At 42.5% G+C, this 19,049-nt stretch overlaps 1 protein-coding gene across 1 annotated transcript in view; it reads right to left on the bottom strand.

Moving 5' to 3' along the window:
- adgrv1 (adhesion G protein-coupled receptor V1) overlaps window positions 1-19,049 on the bottom strand; it is a 95,170-nt gene that overhangs the window by 73,352 nt on the left and 2,769 nt on the right. The window contains 11 exon segments of the mRNA XM_020594633.1: window positions 557-780; window positions 923-1,099; window positions 1,572-1,898; window positions 3,112-3,382; window positions 3,550-3,887; window positions 4,686-4,916; window positions 5,097-5,210; window positions 5,553-5,657; window positions 6,361-6,456; window positions 8,980-9,129; window positions 9,929-10,113. Coding sequence (XP_020450289.1) covers window positions 557-780; window positions 923-1,099; window positions 1,572-1,898; window positions 3,112-3,382; window positions 3,550-3,887; window positions 4,686-4,916; window positions 5,097-5,210; window positions 5,553-5,657; window positions 6,361-6,456; window positions 8,980-9,129; window positions 9,929-10,113 — 2,218 coding nt within the window.

The raw sequence follows: 19,049 nt of genomic DNA, 5'->3' as shown, positions 1-19,049 counted from the left end.
CTCTTTAAGATTCCCTTTTTTCCACACCATCGCAGAATCACCCACCCCATCCCAATCCTCCTTGTTCACACATCAACCAAAGACCCCAGAAATCCTGAAGTAGGCCCTTCTCTTGGAAAAACAAAGTTCTGATTCATGCCACACAAAAGGTCCAGGTTCACTTCACTCTCCACTTACCCGAAGTACACTATAAAGCGTGCAGTCTCCACCCTGCAGGGGAAGAGTGGAGAGAGCTGCCGTTCTCGTCAGAATATAGACTAAAAGATGAACCCACCCCCAAATCACAGCTATCACAAATACACACACACACACATATATCTCCAGAAAATCAATAGAGGGATGGGATGAGATAGCATCCACTCAGCCTTTCAAATCCCACTGGACCCATGTGTCGTTTGTTGACTCTAAAAAATTATATAATATCAGTTTCACACTCCAAAGGTTTCTGTATAACAGTTACCTTAAGGGCAGAAAAAAGGCCCTGATGTATCTTGTTGATAATTACCAAAATGAACACATATTATGTAGAAGTTTTCCCTGTGTATACTATCTGTACCTATCCAAAGTGAGCAGTAAGGTCTCGTTGACTTCTGGGATATCGTCAGCCATGACAGTGAGGTTGATGGACGCGTCACTCTGCCCGGAGAGGAAGACAACAGACCCACTTAAAGGCTTCACATCATTAGCAGTTACATCTTGATGATTGGCTCCGACTGGCTGAAGACTCCAGAACACTATAGCCTGACCATCTGTCCCATCACGGCGCAGAGAGAGGCTCACCTGCACCAAAAATTATTAAGATTAACCTCTCTTATACATGCACTTACAGAATATTCACTCTGTGAGCATAGATGCTGTTTTACATAATAATGAACTGTGAAAAAGTGTTGCTGAACTGCTGAGAACAGGTGTAACATCTTACCATGCTGGTATTACTGTCCTCTGGTTCATAAAGCACCACTGTGGTGTTACTCGTGAAGCCAATTTCACCGTTAGCAATGTCAGGAGTGACAGTTAAGGTCAGGTTTAGAGGTCCCCAAAACCTAGGGCTGTTTGAAGGAATCGGGGGGTTGATATCAACCAGCTTCAGGCTATTCAACTAGGGAAAATAGAAAAAACAAATCAATTAATATAAGGCCCAAATAGGCTCACTAGGGGACATGTATGAGATAAAGCACAAAAAAAGCATGTTTTGTTACTATAATAACAGATATTATCAAAGATACAACTCTTCTTCACCATCTGGTTATTTCTGTTCAACACTTTAAAGATGTGTTGACCTGTCGGTGCAACATTCACTTCTTTCTTTGTGCAAGGGTTGAGGATGTGAGTGTGTGCAGTGATTACAGCTCCACAGAAAATGAAAAAGGCATGCAAAAGAAGCATTTAAAGTCTGGGCTGGCACTGTTAGGCAAAAGTGCAAAAATAAACCATAAAAGCAGGTTTTTGGACATAAGAGCAAAGTGCTGCTTGGATTACAAGGTAATAAAATCATAATGTCATGAACAGTAGAAAAAAAACATCATATTTCATCCACTTATTACTCTATATCTTGTTTCTAGCCTTGTTACCTGTATTAAGAAATGAGCTCCATTCTGCAGGAAGGCATCATTCCTGATGGGCAGTATGACAGGGACCATCCGCTCACGGGCAAACACCACATTAATGGACTTGCTAACATTCAGAACCTGGTCATGGGCCAGTGTCGGGTCTATTGGACCTGCAGGAATGTAGAGGGCAGTGAGGGTCATGGACACATCACCCAGTGTGCCATTATCTCGCAGAAAATTTAGTGAGAGGAAACGGCCTTCAGGCTGGCTATGGATGCTTTGCTCTTTTGCCAGGTCAAACTGAAAAACTCCATAGACATTGTCACTGTCCTGGATGTAGAACACCACCTGAGGGAAGAGTGGAGGAAGACCAGATGAAGAATGGCAGTTATATTAACAAATCAGCAAAACAAAGGATGAGTAGGCATATGTTATATTTTGACTGGTCAAAAAAAAATACATACCTTGTTTATAGATGTACTAAAACTGTACTTTATTGCCTCAAATAGTGCCTTACAGGTTACAAGTTAGTCTACAAACTGCCCCACAAAAAGCACAGTCAATCAAATGAATGTTTGAGTTGAAGTCAGTGAGAAGGGAGCTGACTGATCTTCAAGCTATTGATTACAAAGAAGCTCACATTTACCATGAATTACTTTGGAGGGCTTTGTTATGTATCTTGTTTTTGTGTTACTAAGACTGTATCCTAGGTCATAAGATGACCTCGTGAGGAATAGAGAGAGGAAAGAAAACAAGTCAGATCGAAAGTAGTAAAAAGGAGCCCTGAGCTAACTTTACAGAGGCATCATCTTTAATTAACTCTGCTCAGACTGCTAGTGTAGTTTTCATGAGTAGTTTTAACTGAGGCTCATTCATTTCCCTGAAATCTACACTTGCCTGACACATTGGCTGGCATGTTAACAATAGCTCATTTACAGCTTAGTGTAATGTGTGTGTGTTTTAATGTGTGATACCTCATTTGTAAAAATTAAAGACAATTAACACTGATTAAATTGTCCTACTGTTAAAGGAATTTCTGCTGCGTCAACTCATTCTGCATAGATAGCAAACAGACCTTATAGTCTCGTAACCTGAGACGGTGTGCTGATGTGTGTTTGTATAAGGCCAAAGCAGAGTGTGTGTCTTATCTTATGCCTTGAACATAAACAAGACTTATATCAGCCCACTGCTTTCACACATAGCCAAGACGTTTTGGCAAAGAGTGAAGCTATAAAAGCTGTCACCACTTCACCCACACTTCCTAAAATAAACTCACAGACACCACAAAGAGTGTGCCTGCTGTTTCCACTTTGTTTTGATTCAGTCACATTAAGGGAACACCCATGGAGAAATGTGACACACAAAGGGGTTGACTTCTGTGCCAAGTTTGTCACTGTACTTTACAGTAGGTCACACACAGGAATAACAAAAGCACAAGATCTGAAGAATGCATGCACTAACAAATACAGCCTTTGTTTTCTTTCCATTACCAGCTCATTACTCTATACCAACAGAGTAATTACAGTATAATTAAATAAATATTGCCATACACTAAACTGACCTCCATGGGTTCGTTGACCTCTGCATTTCCTGTTACACTATTGGGCAGCAGTTTAAGAACAAAGGCCTCTGCCTCTTCAGGTTGATCATCTGCCACAATGTCTATTGGAATTATGGCAGTCACCTGACCAGCAGCAAATTTTACAGTCCCTGCTGCAGGCCACAAATCATCGGACACTGGGGAGCGATCACTGGAGTTTCTACTGATGGACCAGTTGGCAGACACGGCACCATAGCTGCCTCCATTTCTTACAATGACGATACCATCAAACCTGTGGGAGTGATAATCTTCAATGTAATCCTTTTCTTTTTATTATGACTTTTGCACTTATATTTAGAGAACATATACATATCAGAATAGTTATTAAAGAAGTTACAGTACCTATCCCCTTGTCTATATAGGTCATCACAGTTTCCTAAGTACCCATAAGTTATCTACCTCTGTGTCAGATCTTCATTGATGCTGACTGGCTGAATGATTGCACCGCTGCTGATGGACAGCACACCGTGAGGCTTATCATTGGGTTCAATGGTCACTACCACAGCATTAGGTGATACTAGCACAGCATCTCCTCTGATGGTCTCTTCCAGCAGGACCACATGGAAGGATTCAGCTATTTCTGGCACGTTGTCATCAATGATGTTAAACTGCAGGCTGGTCTTGTAGGCAAATGGAAGAAATGTAATGGTTCTGACTGACTGTAGGTCGAGGAAATCCACAGCTGGTGTGGCACTGCCCAGTCCTTCACCACTCACCACCATGTAATCTACAGAGACCTAAAGACAGTACACTCCAGATGTTTTAAATACATTCATCTCACACACAGACAGGTGACAAATTAAAGAAGTGGTCTCTTCCAGGATGATAATATCCCCAGCGATAGGGTTTGATGGGTCACTAAGTGGTTTGATGGGTATAAAAATGATGCCAATCATATGCTATGGCCTTCACAATCACCATATCTCAACCCAGTTGAACACCTATGGGAGATGTAGAGCAATGTGTCAGACAGGGTCTCCACCACCATCATCAAAACACTAAATGGGGCGACTGTGGTTCAGTGGGTAGAGCAGTCATCTCCCAACTGGAGGGTTGGAGGTTTGAATCATGGTGACTGCAGTCTAGATGTTGAAGTGTCCTTGGGGAAGACACTGAACCCGCCCGGTGCCCCCGATGGTTAGAGCCATTGGTGTGAGTTGGCGCCGCAAATGGCTGCCTCAGTTCTGTACCGGAAACAAATTCTTTGTGTGTATGTAACATGCTTGGCCAAATAAAGGTAATTATCCTTATCCTTAGGTAAGAAATAAGTAAAAATCTTTTGGAAGAATGGTGTTCATCCCTTCAGTAGAGTTCAGAGACTTGTAGAGTCAATGCCAATGTGCAATGAAGCTGTTCTGTTGCCATGTGGTGGCCCAGGACCTTACTAAAACATCTTTCATTTGTCACCAGTCTGTATATACTGTACATAGTTATATTACATATATTGTACATATATAATTAAAGTTGGTTTGGTGGATTGTGCCCTGTTCTTTAAAGTCAAAAGTAAACAAGTAACTGGATATATGGAAAGGAACCTGGGTGTCAACAGAGCCGATGACTGGCCCATCCTCAGTCAGTCGACCACGAGTTACATTGAGGGCGACGACTCCAGCAGACTCCGCTACTGCTATTATAGAATGGGTGAACCGCAGTGGGCTGTCATTACGCCGGATTCTCATCCGGACACTGCTGGCGTTGGGCCTGAGGAGGGCTCCGCCTGCCACGCTTGTTAGCCTGACTGAAAACACCTCATCATCCTCTGGGATCTGGTCCACATAAAAAGAGTTGTATATTCATATACAGTGAATATCTAACTTGCAAAAAGATAAAAATGAAACAAAACAAATTCATCATGCCATGCTTTAGTGACAGATGGAAACAAGCTGATCCATATACTGTATGTGACATGTTGGTGGTTTACATGGTACAGGAGTCCGTTTCAATACCTGGTCATCCTGGATGAGGACACTGAAGTGCACTACAGCCTGTCCTACAGGCATGGTGATGTTCCCTCTGTCTGGACTGAGATCTTCAATGGCAGGGTTTGGACCTTCGGAGATCTGAACAAGAGACACGGTGATGTTTGGCATGTTCATATACTACTTGTAGATTTTCATTTATCATTAATATGCTGCAAGTAAATAATGGAATTATCTGCCATAGAACTGCATGCGTCAAAGAATCACATGTTCCTGTTCAGATCTTATGTCTCCAAACTCATTCAGAGATTATTTTTTTTAACTAGTGGGAAAATCAAGCAAAAGCATCCTTAATAATAGGCTAACAGGTCCAGCTATCAGAAACATATCTATAATACTGTCAGTTCGTGTTTAACATTACAAGTATTATACTGTACTTCAAGTGTCTTGGGTATACTGGTTTAATGTGCATTGCCCTCTTACCTCAAAGGTCACCGTCACAGTCCCATATGTTCCCTTTTCTCGAATTAAGGTAAAAGGCACAGAATAGTTCCTTCCTTTGGGTTCATCAACTACAATCTCCTCAGTCTGAGATGAAGAGGGTGGGACAGACAACACAGACAAACACAACCCCAGTCTGTTCAGTGTATAAGACTATCTCAGGTTAGCAGGGCAGCTACCATGGAAATGCCATAAACTCCAACTGATAGGTCAGTCCAGGGAATGTTATTGCCCCTGGAAACCCACAACCACAGATGGTCACTTCTCCCACAGCCATCATACTGGTATGATTGAACCCATCTCTGCAGTGATATGTCCAAATCACTACACCCAGAAACCCGTATGTTCTACTTCTACTTACTAACATCGGTGGGCTCTATTTTTAAGAATGTGGTTACAAATGGAAGTGGATGCTCAGAGTGCAAGTGCAGTTTGCTGTGGCCAGCTATGTATTAGAAGCATACAGTAAATCTGATGCAGCACACCACAAACTGAGAAAATGACTAGAGCAGGATTAATATACTGCAAATATATTCACAACAGGTGGTGTAATTGATTACCCAAAGCTGCTATTTTTTGAGAGTAATGTTCACATCTATAATTGTAACTTCAGAGGTAACAGTGAGTAATCTTAATAACACAGTTACATAAATATTTGTATTATGTGAGTAACTGTGAAAAACTGATGTAGACTGAATTAACAGTTGGAAATTAGAAATGATAGGTTGTAATGGTCGAGACAAAGTTAAAGAACAAATGAAGATTTATGTGGATGACAGGGGTTTCTTACTGCATTAAAGGCAATTATTCCAAAGGCATTATCGTTGGACAGGATGGTGATGGTTGCCTTGTTTGGTGTGCCCAATGTCACGCCATTGGAGGAACTCTGGAAAAAGGGACAATTGAAAAGGTTTGATAAAACCAGGCCAAATATACAGCATGTACATTTACACATCCTAAACTCTGCCTGACACTCATGCTCATGAGAAAAACCACAACGCCTGCCTTATCCACTGTCTTCACTTTATTCCTGTGCCCCCACTGAGAGGTCCTGGTGAGAAGGCACAAAGATAGGAAGTACTGGTATCAACCCGGTTGATTTGTCAGGTTAGCTCACAGCGGGATGCCTCCTCAAGACTGTGCTGTGCTCTGTGATTTGGCACTAAGACGCGACAAATTTAAAATCTCAGCATAGTTTAAACTCACATAGTGACTCCCGAGGCTTACAATGAGAGGTTTAAACTTAACAAAAAGAACCATTACCTATTATCTGTGTGAGGAGGGGTTTCCCTTTTTCTGAGCCCTACTAATGAGAAGGACTACAGCCTTGTTACTGTCTTTACCTTCCTCAAGTTTTCATTAGTGACCTTCACAACCATGTCATGGACCAAACTGTGCAAATAACCACCATCTGAGCTCAAAAGCACAGGCTTCCACCAGACATCCAGTTTTTTTGCAGCATACAGTGGCATTCGAGAAACTCATAAGCTATGAGAATCCTGACATAATATGATAAAGAGAAGCACAGTTTTCTGTTATACATTTGTCTCAGTCAAACACAGTCCAGAGCAAAACCAATTATGTGTACAAGTGTGCATGTTAAGGCGGGAGCAAGCAAAGGAGAATATTAACAACAGAAAGTGCTTAGGCCTTTTTCATTCATCCTTCTATTCAAACAGGACATTTCCCTGCTGTAACAGTGCTGAGCTCTTGTAGCTTTCAACTGACAGAGACTGAATCCACATTTCCAAAGTCAAGCCACTAGCTGAGCATGAAGCCTGTATCAGACATACATATGTACATACCCATGTCTGCCCAAATACACATACACAGATTGGCTACTTAAAAGCCAGCTACATAAATCCTGCCTCCCCCAGTCAATGCACTACAACCCACTGCGCATATCTACCTTTTCTTCCTGCACAGTGCTGCACCTGCTCTGCTCCACAACAATTTCTACACTATTTCTAAATTAAAAAAAAAAATCTTGCTTTGCCATCATCATTTGTAACAATGTTAGTACAATATCTTGTATCAAAACATATTTTACGGATTTAACTGTCCAAAATGATAAATGTATCCTGACCAATCCTTTATTTCGTACTTGTGCTTGATCTATGACACCCTTTGTTTTGCACATTCATCCTCCAGACAGTCCCTCAGTAAGCCGATAGGACAGATTTTGGCTAAAGCTTTGTCTCCGCTGTCTTTTAAACAGAAGAGCTAAGTGGGCCTCATCTGGTCTTTCTCTGTAGCAGCAGGCTAAATAAGGGCTTGTGCTTCTGGATGTTAAACAGATATCTCAAGAACACAGCATAAAAATGAAAATGCTGGCAAGAAAACACGAGAGCTCCGAGATGCTGCTGTTTTGTACATGTACAGAGCTGACAATGACTCACAATGACCTTTGTCTTAGGTCTTTTAGTGAGGGATACAACAGGCAGAGAGCAAGACCAAGCCCCCAGGTCATCAATCAAACATGACAGCTAAAGGCTACACGAAACCATGGAGATTGTCTCTAGGTGTCAGGCATCCTGGGCCAGGATGTTAATTCCTTTCACAAGGACTTACACTGTATACTATTTAAAAATAAATTTCAAACTCTAAAATGTGAATAGTTCTCCTATACAAAACAATGCACAACAGCAAAAGCACAGTAACATTATTGCTAAAAAAGCAACTATTTATCCATCTCATTTTTTATTTTTTATCTTTAAGTAGTAACTAGACAAGAATAAAGTACAAAGTTGCACCTTCTGACGATGGGGTGTGTTTGTCTTCAAAAAAAGGTCTCAAAATGCATAAAAAGATTTGAATGTACTTGGTTGTGAATCCATTCATTCATTGTAACAGACTACGCTTTCATCTGCAGTAGTGTTTCAAATGCCATTTGTGAACACACAGCTTATGTAGAAGTGAAATCCACAGAACAGACATGCCCATCGATGTCAATGGGGGCAGTGCATGAGAGAACCTCTTTAATCTAATGTGTCTTAAGGCTGTGGCTGTCACAGTTAGTTTCTTTTGACAAAGGTGTCTTTTAGCAGGGAACCTCAGAGACGTACACAACATCTGGCCCCACCCCAGCCAGCCCCGGTAGTCCTATAGAAAACACATATCAAAGACCCTGAAAATCAGAGCCTCTCAGGGTTTAGTTTGTGACGCCCCCACGCTCCCTATTTCTTAGTAGCTGGGTTAGTGTTTAAGGCGGCCAAGGGCAGAATTAGAACACTGGGACTTTTTGGAAAGAAAGCTTGGAGTTCCAGAGAGGACAGAGATGGATGTGAGGGAGGAAGGAGGAGATACCATCAACCCACAGACATTTAGCACATAATTGCATCTGGTACAAGACTGCATTCACATGTTGGCACACAATCACAAAAACCATAGTCAAACAGTGGTCCTTTACCTGTAGTGTAAGATTGAAGGTAAATGTCTCATCGGCTTCAGGCAAGTCGTCATCTTTCACAGCGATGAAGACAGTCTTACTGGACTCAGTGGACAGGAGAAAGGCTGCAGCGTTAATGGCTTCAAAGTCCCCTGTGTCAACTCCCTCTAGCTGAATGAAACCAGAAAATATAACATTCTCTGTTTCACTAAAGTAAGATTCATGTTTCTTTGTGCAGTTTGTTTGAGATCTTTTCTGCATATATTTGAAAGTGCAAAATGCAGAGGAAAGAGGAACAGGCAAGTCACCAAAGAGATAGTGGCAATGTGGAACAACTGACCAAAAACAGGTTTAAACCCAGGATGCTACAAATATGATGATTTGTATCTACGACTGAGCCAATTGCTGCCCCTGGCTTGATGCCATCAGCTTTTCCCGCTAGCAGAGAGCAGATATGGTATTCCAGCTTCTTTCCTTTCTTTCTGTTGGAGCCTTTATCTACTTGATCTTGGGTTTACTGTGCCTATGTCCATTAGTTTCCAAGAAGAAAGTCAAAAACATTAACTAATATGGCATAGAAACCCCCCAGCCACACTCCAGCTTGCCTTTCCCGACACCAACTGTGAGCAGCTGACACTAGCCCCCATATGGAGGACATAAAGCCAAAACCTGTTCTCTGATTTCCAAGACAGTGTCTGCAAACACACCGTGTCTTTAATGTCGCTGCCACTTTTTGTCATAGATGAACATATCACTGATTTTCTCTTTCACTGGACATAGAAATGACAGCGCAGCAACAGAGCAAGGTGACTGATTCTTCTTCACATTACATGATGTATCAGAGCTGCTACTATGGGGCCTGATGAGTAATACTGTTTGAATACAGACATAATAGAAGAGGTGATCTAATAGGCTGACAAGTACTGTTAACACAATGAGTGATCAGTGACAAACTTTCCCCGTGTCCTACCAGAACCAAAGCTGTCACATTGACCGGGTCCCCCACTCTCTCCACCACCAGCCGGATCACAGCTGTGCTGCTCTCGTTGACTACAAAGTCGGTCTGTCCCAAGAACCGCAATGTGGCCGACAGAGATGTAGTGCCCGGGATGGACAAAGCCAGAATCAGCCCAGCTAGGAGGACAGGGAGCATTCCTATGAAAACAAAGGAAACATTAAAAAAGATGTAGCAAAGATGGACAGTGTATAATGCTATGCATGGATAATTTTTAGTTCAATCAGTGCACTAGATACCCACTAGATGTAGTGTTTCAGAGATCTGTTATAATATTCTATGATAGTAGACAAATTCTACAAAAACAATGCATATGAGTGTGTCACGATTAAAAAAAGTACATTTACATTGCAAAAAATAAAGATTGAGTCTGCACAGAAAACACACAAGATCAAAATCTTTGAGACTTTTGTGACACACTAGCCTAATAAGAGTAAAGATAGGATCATAGGAACATAAAAAACAGATGAGAAAGACATATTTACAGGAGATTTAAGACTTAAAAATCACCTCCTTTCACAAAGTTTGTCTACAATAAGTAACCAATAAGTCACTGGTGGGTTTGCTACATTACTGTTAAAGCAGTTGTTTATTTTTATTTATTTTTCTTTACCACATGAATGTCATGCCAGAATAAATGTGATCATTCAAGGTAGTCTCATAAATTCAGCATGAAGCTTCACATAGTCTCCTGTGTAACTCTGCACCTCCAACACTATCTCTTTAATGATCTTTTCTGCACTCCTGCTTTCCCCAATAACCCTTGCTTTTCGCGTCTCTTCTGCACCCATCCATCCACCCATCCATTTTCCTCCGCTTATCTGGAACTGGGTCGCGGGGGCAGCAGTCCAAGCAAAGATGCCCAGACTTCCCTCTCTCCAGACACTTCCTCCAGCATCTCCGGGGGAATGCTGAGGCATTCCCAGACCAGCCGAGAGACATATTCCCTCCAGCGTGTCCTGGGTCTTCCCCGGGGGCCTCCTCCCGGTGGGACATGCCCAGAACACCTCCCTAGGAAGGCATCCAGGAGGGATCCGAAACAGATGCCCAAGCCACCTCAGCTGGCTCCCCTCAATGTGGAGGAGCAGCAGTTCTACTCTGAACTTCTCCCGGGTGACTTCACCCTATCTCTGAGGGTGCGCCCGGCCACCCTGCAGAGGAAGCTCATTTTGGCTGCCTGTATCCGGGATCTTGGCCTTTCGGTCATGACCATAGGTGAGAGTCGGAACGTAGATTGACCAGTAAATCGAGAGCTTCGCCTTACAGCTCAGCTCCTTCTTCACCATGACGGACCGGTACATCAACAGCATTACTGCAGAAGCTGCACCGATCCACCTGTCAATTTCCCGTTCCATCCTTCCCTCACTCATGAACAAGACCCCAAGATACTTGAACTCCTCCACTTGAGGCAGGAACTCTCCACCAACCTGAAGGGAACAAGCCACCCTTTTCCGACTGAGAACCATGGCCTCGGACTTGGAGGTGCTGATTCTCGTCCTAACCGCTTCACACTCAGCTGCAAACCGCCCCAGTGCTCGCTGGAGGTCCTGGTTTGATGGGGCCAACAGGACAACATCATCTGCAAAAAGCAGAGACGAGATCCTGTGGTCCCCAAACCGGACTCCCTCCGGCCCCTGGCTGCACCTAGAAATTCTGTCCATAAAAGTAATGAACAGAACTGGTGACAAAGGGCAGCCCTGCCGGAGTCCAACATGCACCGGAAACAAGTCTGACTTACTGCTGGCAATACGAACCAAGCTCCTGCTCCGGTCGTACAGGGATCAGACAGCCCTTAGCAAAGGGCCCCAGGACTCCGTACTGCCGGAGCACCCCCCACAGGGTGCCGCAAGGGACGCGGTCGAATGCCTTCTCCAGATCCACGAAACACATGCGGACTGGTTGGGCAAACTCCCATGAACCCTCCACCACCCTGAAGAGGGTATAGAGCTGGTCCAGTGTTCTCTTCTGCACCCCTCTGCCCTAAACTTTGCTTCTTGTTTCCTTTTCTCAGTTTTCTCACTCTTCTCCTCTCCTGATAAACTCTGTCACCCAGAATAATCCTAAAACTGGATGGAGCCACTGAGACAGTTGTCATGGTTAACACAACAAAACACAGCACGACAAGTGCGGTGGAGCCAACTTAAAACTAAACTGTGACCATGCTGTCTGCTATTTCCCCACTCTACTGCTTTTTATCCATCCCATTCATGATCTCCACCACGTCGCCTTACCAACAGTATGAACACGTAAGATCTTTGCTCTTAATTACAAGGTTGAAAAAGAACATCAGCAGCTATGATGGATGAAGTCATGCTGTTTGGTTCTGTTTTCACGTGCAGAAATCCTTTAGGAAAGCTGGACAAAATATTCAATTTTTGTATGTTCCAGTAATGTTAATCTGAGTTATTTTCAGTATTGGCAAGTGTTTAAATAGCAACCATCCATCAATCAGTATAAGACACTGTAGTAGCATTTGGAAGCTGTTTGTTGACAGAATCATTTGATGCAGATGTTACAGATGTGTGCGTGAGAGTTTGTGTGATGAGGTTGAAGGCAAGTGCCACATGCACTGTATTTGTGTGTACATGTGTCACATTAAAGAGACTGCTGGAAAATCCATCAAGAAAGGATTTAGAGCTGGTGGGTAGCAGGGGACGACAGAGGGTGAAACTAAGGGGGAACAAAGGTGAGGGTGCCGCTGGATGAAGAGGGCTGAAACAGTGACTCAGAGCTTGAGTGACAAACCCTTTATCTTGCATCATCTCAGTGAAACTGCTTTACACAGTATTAGTCCACAGTAATCTAGTCTGTACGCTGATGGATAATATTGCACCTGAGGGTGTGTGCAGTTCCAAAGCATCTACTAGTATGGATGCCTGCCTACTTCTGTTACATTGGATAAGGCATTAAATGTCATGGCAATATTTCATTGAACACAACTTGGTAAAACTCATCACAATGTTATCATAAAGAATAGCAGAGTTTTCATTTAATTTCAGTCTATAGATGCCATGTCTGGTTTCAGTTCTCACACACTATTTCTTCAGTAAATTTGTGTTTCAGAACCTCACTTTTGAATTTCCAAATGATCGCTTAACATCACTTAGACCACAATCTTTTGGATGGATGGTAGCAAGCATCCAAACTCCTAACCCCCTACTTTAAGACAGAGGGGTGGTCCCTTTTGCATCCACTGACTCAGATGCCGCACTTCCCTCAAAGGGCCTAATACAAAGCAGATGCTGGCACAGGTCTGTTCTAAGTGGCAGAGCAGTCTTTGTGCTGGCATTATTTGAAGCGCCAACTCTGACCCCAGGGGTTACAGGGCGACCAAGGATCTGTCTCTCACAGCAAAAGGCAACATGGAGCGCCTGGCGCAGACCTCTGACATTGATATAGCTGGAAGTCAGAGTCCATGTAGAGAGGTGGACAGAATCATAGCCCCATACATGCACACACACACACACAAGAGCCAGAGCTGCCAGTGTCAGCATAGGCATCCAAAATGCTCAGACAGTAGGGTGACAGGCCAGGACACTGGAGAGCTCTAAAAATGAAAACACAGTGTCCATCACAACCATCCGGGACAAAAGGAGCATAAAGTGAAGGGCTTCAGGGCCTGACACAGACAACACCACAACTAAAGAGAATTCACATGAACATACAAAATTACTTTTAGTAACTTCTTCTGTTGCTTCAACCTCAGTGAGCTGACTTTTCTTTTATAATATATTACTTTATTTCCTGGAACACAACATCCAATAAATATGTACTACCCACTATGTATAGGTCCTACAGGCTAAATACAATTCCAAATCATTCTTCACAAACAACTGAATTCCTAAAAATGTTGTTTAAATTGGATTACCATCTCATTAAGGCTTGACCTCGAGTCTGCTTTTACTATAACTACTTTATCCTTTATATTTCCAGCTAATGGTGTCTTCTTTTCAATATGCAGAGTGATTTAGAATTGTGGTCCACACAGGTTTTTCTTGCCAGGAAAGTTTCTTAGTGCTGAGCACTGAGCTACAACTGGAATGTCACTAAGCCCACACGCTTCACCAGCTAAGCTCAGATCAAAGGTACAGGGAGCAATGCATACACATACACAAACGTACACGTATACTATATCCACTTGAATTTACTCACTCCTCTAGAGCTTCTGAGTTCTCTCTTTCACGTGTCTTATCATTTCCTTCTTCTTGGAGACAAACTCCTTTCCCTGTATGTGATGGATAGCTCACCAGCAGACAGCCTTCCCGGCAGGCTCAAGTGCGATCAGCCAGTGATATCAGTGTTGGCTAGAGTTGGTGTGACCCAGTCATCGGTCAGCGCTTCTTAAAACAGCTTCCCATCCTCACAGACACACCACACACATACGCACACATTCACTCACTGATCTATTGGATAGTCCTCTCTGAGGTGCTGAGGAGGTGTCTGGTTGCAAGGCTGCTCCTGGGGTCAGTGACGCTGATGCCTCTAGGGTTTCTCCTGACAGTGGCCTCTGCGTTGTAATCTTTAGTATGAATTATTCACTGCAGGATTCACAGTCAGAGGACAGTGTTAAGCGTGACAGTGCAGGATTCACTGTATAGAAAGTGGCATGTGCTGGCTGCAGTGAGTCAGGTGACTGGGCTGCTGACATGTGTTAACACAAATGTGATCTCACAGGCTGTCATGCCTCCTCAGTGACTGATTTCAATTTCTCTTTTTAACTAGGAAATATGTCTTGATTTTTTGTGAGCTCACTGTCAGCTCTGGTTGGTGATCTGGAATCAGTCGGGCCATTAACATCAACTGATAAAACAGAGATCCAGGAACATTTGTGTGTCTCGTCTGTAAAAATTCACACTAATAACCAACCATGCAAACAGACAGTATGACAGAGATACACAGATAAGTAAACAGCAACACACAGAAAGACAGACGGTGTGGTAGTCAGAAAGACATAGAGAAAGATACCACGCCTGTGTATATCAATCTGTATTTATGTATAACAGGAGTGAATCCTCAACCGGTCCATTAGGGTTGTAAACACTGGAAAATGGAAGTACTCTGTGAACCACTGGCTGGGCTATTAGTCACAAAAAAACCCCAAAACACTGAATTAAATAGAGCAAATCTAATAAAATCAAACCTAATAATAATGCCCATATATAATTTAATACATAGACACTTTTCATAGAAAGGCTTCCGTATTAGTCCAGTTAGGCTCAAGCTATGTGGTTGGCCCAAAGCCACGGTGCCTCCTCTGTTCTATTTTTTTTTTTCAGTTTGAGCTGCACTTCACGCTAAGAGATGCCACTAGCCCAGTGTGTGTCAGGCCCTTCCTCAGAAACCACCCACCGTCCATTCTCAGCCCAGCATAGCCACGGCTGCCATTCCCAGTCAGCTCACAAGCCCATAATTGCACTTCACATGTAGTATTTTTAGATCAGTGAATGTTCTCGTCATAGAAATTAAAAACTTAATAAGTGAGTAGACTTAAAACATACATCATTAAATCAAGACAAAATCTACATTACTCACCGGACTTATTTTGTAGAACCTGACCCAAAAAACAGATTTTAATTTATTTTGAGGGGGAAAACATAAAACCTAACATTAGTCCAACAAGAAAAGGGAGAAAGGTTTTGGGGAAGTTATGATGGCAGTGTCCTGAACTGCAGTCGAATGATGCCATTATACATAAGGAGAATGAGAAAACACTTGAATGAACATCTCTCCAAAGAACAAAAATGCATGAGGTCAGCCTTCAGGGTATTGTCAGAGGATACTTTTCAAGCCAGGCATTTCTTCTTCACAGGCTGCCAATCAAGTGTGCATTTTACTGTGAAAAAAGAAACAGAGAGGGAGAGTTTTCCTGAGGCATTGTACACACGGCCGTGGTCGGTTGCTCTTAAGAAGTTGAGCCAATGGCATCTGGCATCCCTAACTAAAAACAAGAGTTTTTTCTTCATCTTAGGAAACAGTGGAGCGGGAGGGATGTAGAAAAAGGAAAGTGGTTCCAACTGAGTAGGAACCAGTGCGTTAGCAATTTAGAATGTTTTTCAGTTTGAGCGTTGGCTGACTGATTAGCCTGTATGACACAGTGATGGACGCAGACAGAAGGGCACTTTCAGGGGATTAAACAAGGTTGTGCTCCACAGCCTCGCAGACCAAAGGACTAAATTAGAAAGGGTATTACTTCATTGCATGTAACCGGTTGGGCCTGGATGAAATGCTAATTGCATATCAAAAGAGTTCCCAAAACAGAGAGACAACCCAGAACGGGGGTGTATTTTCATTGGAGACGAAGTGGGACTTCACAATTCGCTGGCCAGCGAACAATTTTAAGAAGTAGGCTTTTGTTCACTTATGCTCCTTTTTGTGTTTTGTGTGCATTTCTAACATTGCCACAGTTCTCTGTTCTTTTGTTTCTCCCACTTTTTGGCATGCCAGCCTCCTCTCCAGCAGAATTCAAACCATCCTATTCAGACTCTCTCCTTTTCTCTCAGCCCTACTCTATCACTCCTAAACAAGGACAGATCCATGGTACAGTATTAGTGGGAGAGTCCCTCTTACAGACCTTTGCAGTACTGAAGAACTTAAGGACCAGATGGCAGAGCTGAGGAGGAAGTAAAGGTGGCCAACAGGTCCTCATTATAACAGAGGAAAAACTACACTACTTTTAAAGATGTTCAGCTAACTTTTTCCAGCAAGTTTGTTGTCTTACTGATTCATAACTAGCCCTTCACAAAAATGTGTATTATGTAATGGTGACTGTCATATGTCATATACACTAAGAGTTGATAAAACATCATTTTGGCAGATTTAATTGTATATCATCAACAGTTTGTACAGGACATATGTTTAAGTCTTGTCATACACTTCACACAAACATAGAGGTATCTCACATTAATTGACATTTCATTCTAATTTAAAGTTTTTCTGTAGTGCTTCAAACAAAGATGCAGGGTGTGTTTTCTATTTACTACCAAGTAATCCCAATGTCTTACTCACAAAGCTACAGTCTTTAATGACAGGCATCGAGAGAAAGTGGATGAATACATCTTTGTACAACAATAAACACACCCGGCCACATCTTAGCCATGCTTGGATTAACTCCCCCACTGCCACCACCCCAATCTGAGGAATTCCTCTCCCATGACTAACTACAGTACAATAAAGAAAGTGAGAGATAAACAGAAAAAGACAAGAAAAGAAAGAAAGAGGAGCTGGCGTAAAAAACAGAGCAGATGGGGGAGATGAGTGTGTGTGTGTGTGTGTGTGTGTGTGTGTGTAATAATACAGAGTGAGTCATACATATGCACACTAAGGTGATGGTTGAGAAATAAGGTTAAAGGGTAATGGAGAGAACCAAGAGTCCGAAGAGTCAGTGACGTAGATCAGCAGGTTTGTGTTTTAAGGACAGCACAACTCACTCTCTCTCCCACCCAAACACACACACACACACACACACACACACACACACACACACACTGACTTAAAGCGTATCAGGACTGATAGCCATGATGTCTTAGCTGAACACAAAGTGTGACCCACACAGCCAGTCTGAAGTAATACAGAGAGCCGGAGGCACCGTGGGATGTGTCCACGCCGGTCCCCAAAAATATCCAGGCAAGGTTTATCCCTTATGGGAATTTATGGCCGGACAGAAAGACACAGGGTTCTGTGCATATAAAATAAATCTCTGATTAGAGAAAAGCAACAAAATTGATCAAATAAAGCTGTGAAGAAGGTTTGTTGTGTGAAGTTAGAAACTCATTTAGAGATCAAAAAAAAAAAAAATCCATGCACTTAACAGTCCTTGAAACTTAATTTAATTTACACAAAGTGTAGCCAAGCTAATGTGGACCAGAGGAAACATCCTTCCTAAATGTTCTTTTACTTTTCTCTGTTTTGATATCTGAGTCAAGGAGTTTTCTCTGTGCACTTCCTACGCAGATTTCCCATGCAGTCTGCAAGTTGAAAGGGAATACAGCTGCTTTAATTAACTGGATTTCAATGTAATTACCATAGAATGTAATGGACATATTACAAAAATAGATGTTTTACCATTTATGGTGGACTGTGTTCATTACAACTTCTGGACTATCAGAGGAACTGATCATGCATTATCCACAGCACAGCAACCAGAAAAGGCTCTGAGGTTGACCCATCTGACATGAGGTCAGAGTTCAAGTTTAATACTCAAATGGAGATGGGCAGATGTAGGAGGGCTCCCCGTTGCCTGGACAGGGTGCAAGATGTAACAACAGGTGTGTCAGTATGTGTATGAATGTGAGATTATGAGAGTTGACAGCGAGGTCATGGCCGAGGGTATGCTGTAATGACCGTACTAGAATCACCTCACCGAAAACAATATGTGGTTGGTCAGGCCCTCTAAAGAAACCTCAGGATCACTGGCCATTGCTGACGGCCCACCATTTTCCTGTCCTTCTGCTCCAAGGACAACAACTACTGTGGTGGCAATTTTTATAATAGCACACTTTTCCATAACACTACTAAAACATGATACTGTCTCCTGTGTGCAAGCATGAACTGTCAAATGATTTGTGAATACCAAGTATTAAAATCCCAGTGGACACTAAAAGAAAATAATGACTTTAATGTATCTATAATCTAAAATAAACTTCATTAAGGTTTGCAGTGGCATCAGACCTGATGATCCCAGTCCAGTTGCACTGCAGGATGATGTGAATTAACTAATGTAGCTCCTGCTTATTTGCCACTGGGGAGCACAGCAACTGTTCATTAGAAAGCAGCTACTGTACAGCAGGTCTTAGCATTAAAATAGATTATTTTCAATGCTAAAAGAAAGTTATGAAACACCTTTTTTATGTTGTGCTGTTTTTGGGGATTTTCCTGCACTTGTATTTCATCCTTTGAACCTACAGCACGCCCCTGTTCTCTTCAATGCCTCCTCACGGAGTTGAGAGCTGTAATTATACTGCCTGCCAACAGCAGAGCCTTTATTCCCCCACACCGGCCAAATATCACATAATCAGGAAGCAATATACTGAAATGACACCAAACACTGAATGATATGGCTTTAAACTAACTTGTTTTA

Source organism: Monopterus albus, unplaced genomic scaffold, assembly GCF_001952655.1.
Source record: "Monopterus albus unplaced genomic scaffold, M_albus_1.0 scaffold23.1, whole genome shotgun sequence".
Taxonomy (NCBI): domain Eukaryota; kingdom Metazoa; phylum Chordata; class Actinopteri; order Synbranchiformes; family Synbranchidae; genus Monopterus; species Monopterus albus.
Note: the sequence above shows the minus strand (reverse complement) of the source record. Positions and strands in the feature narration are given on the sequence as shown.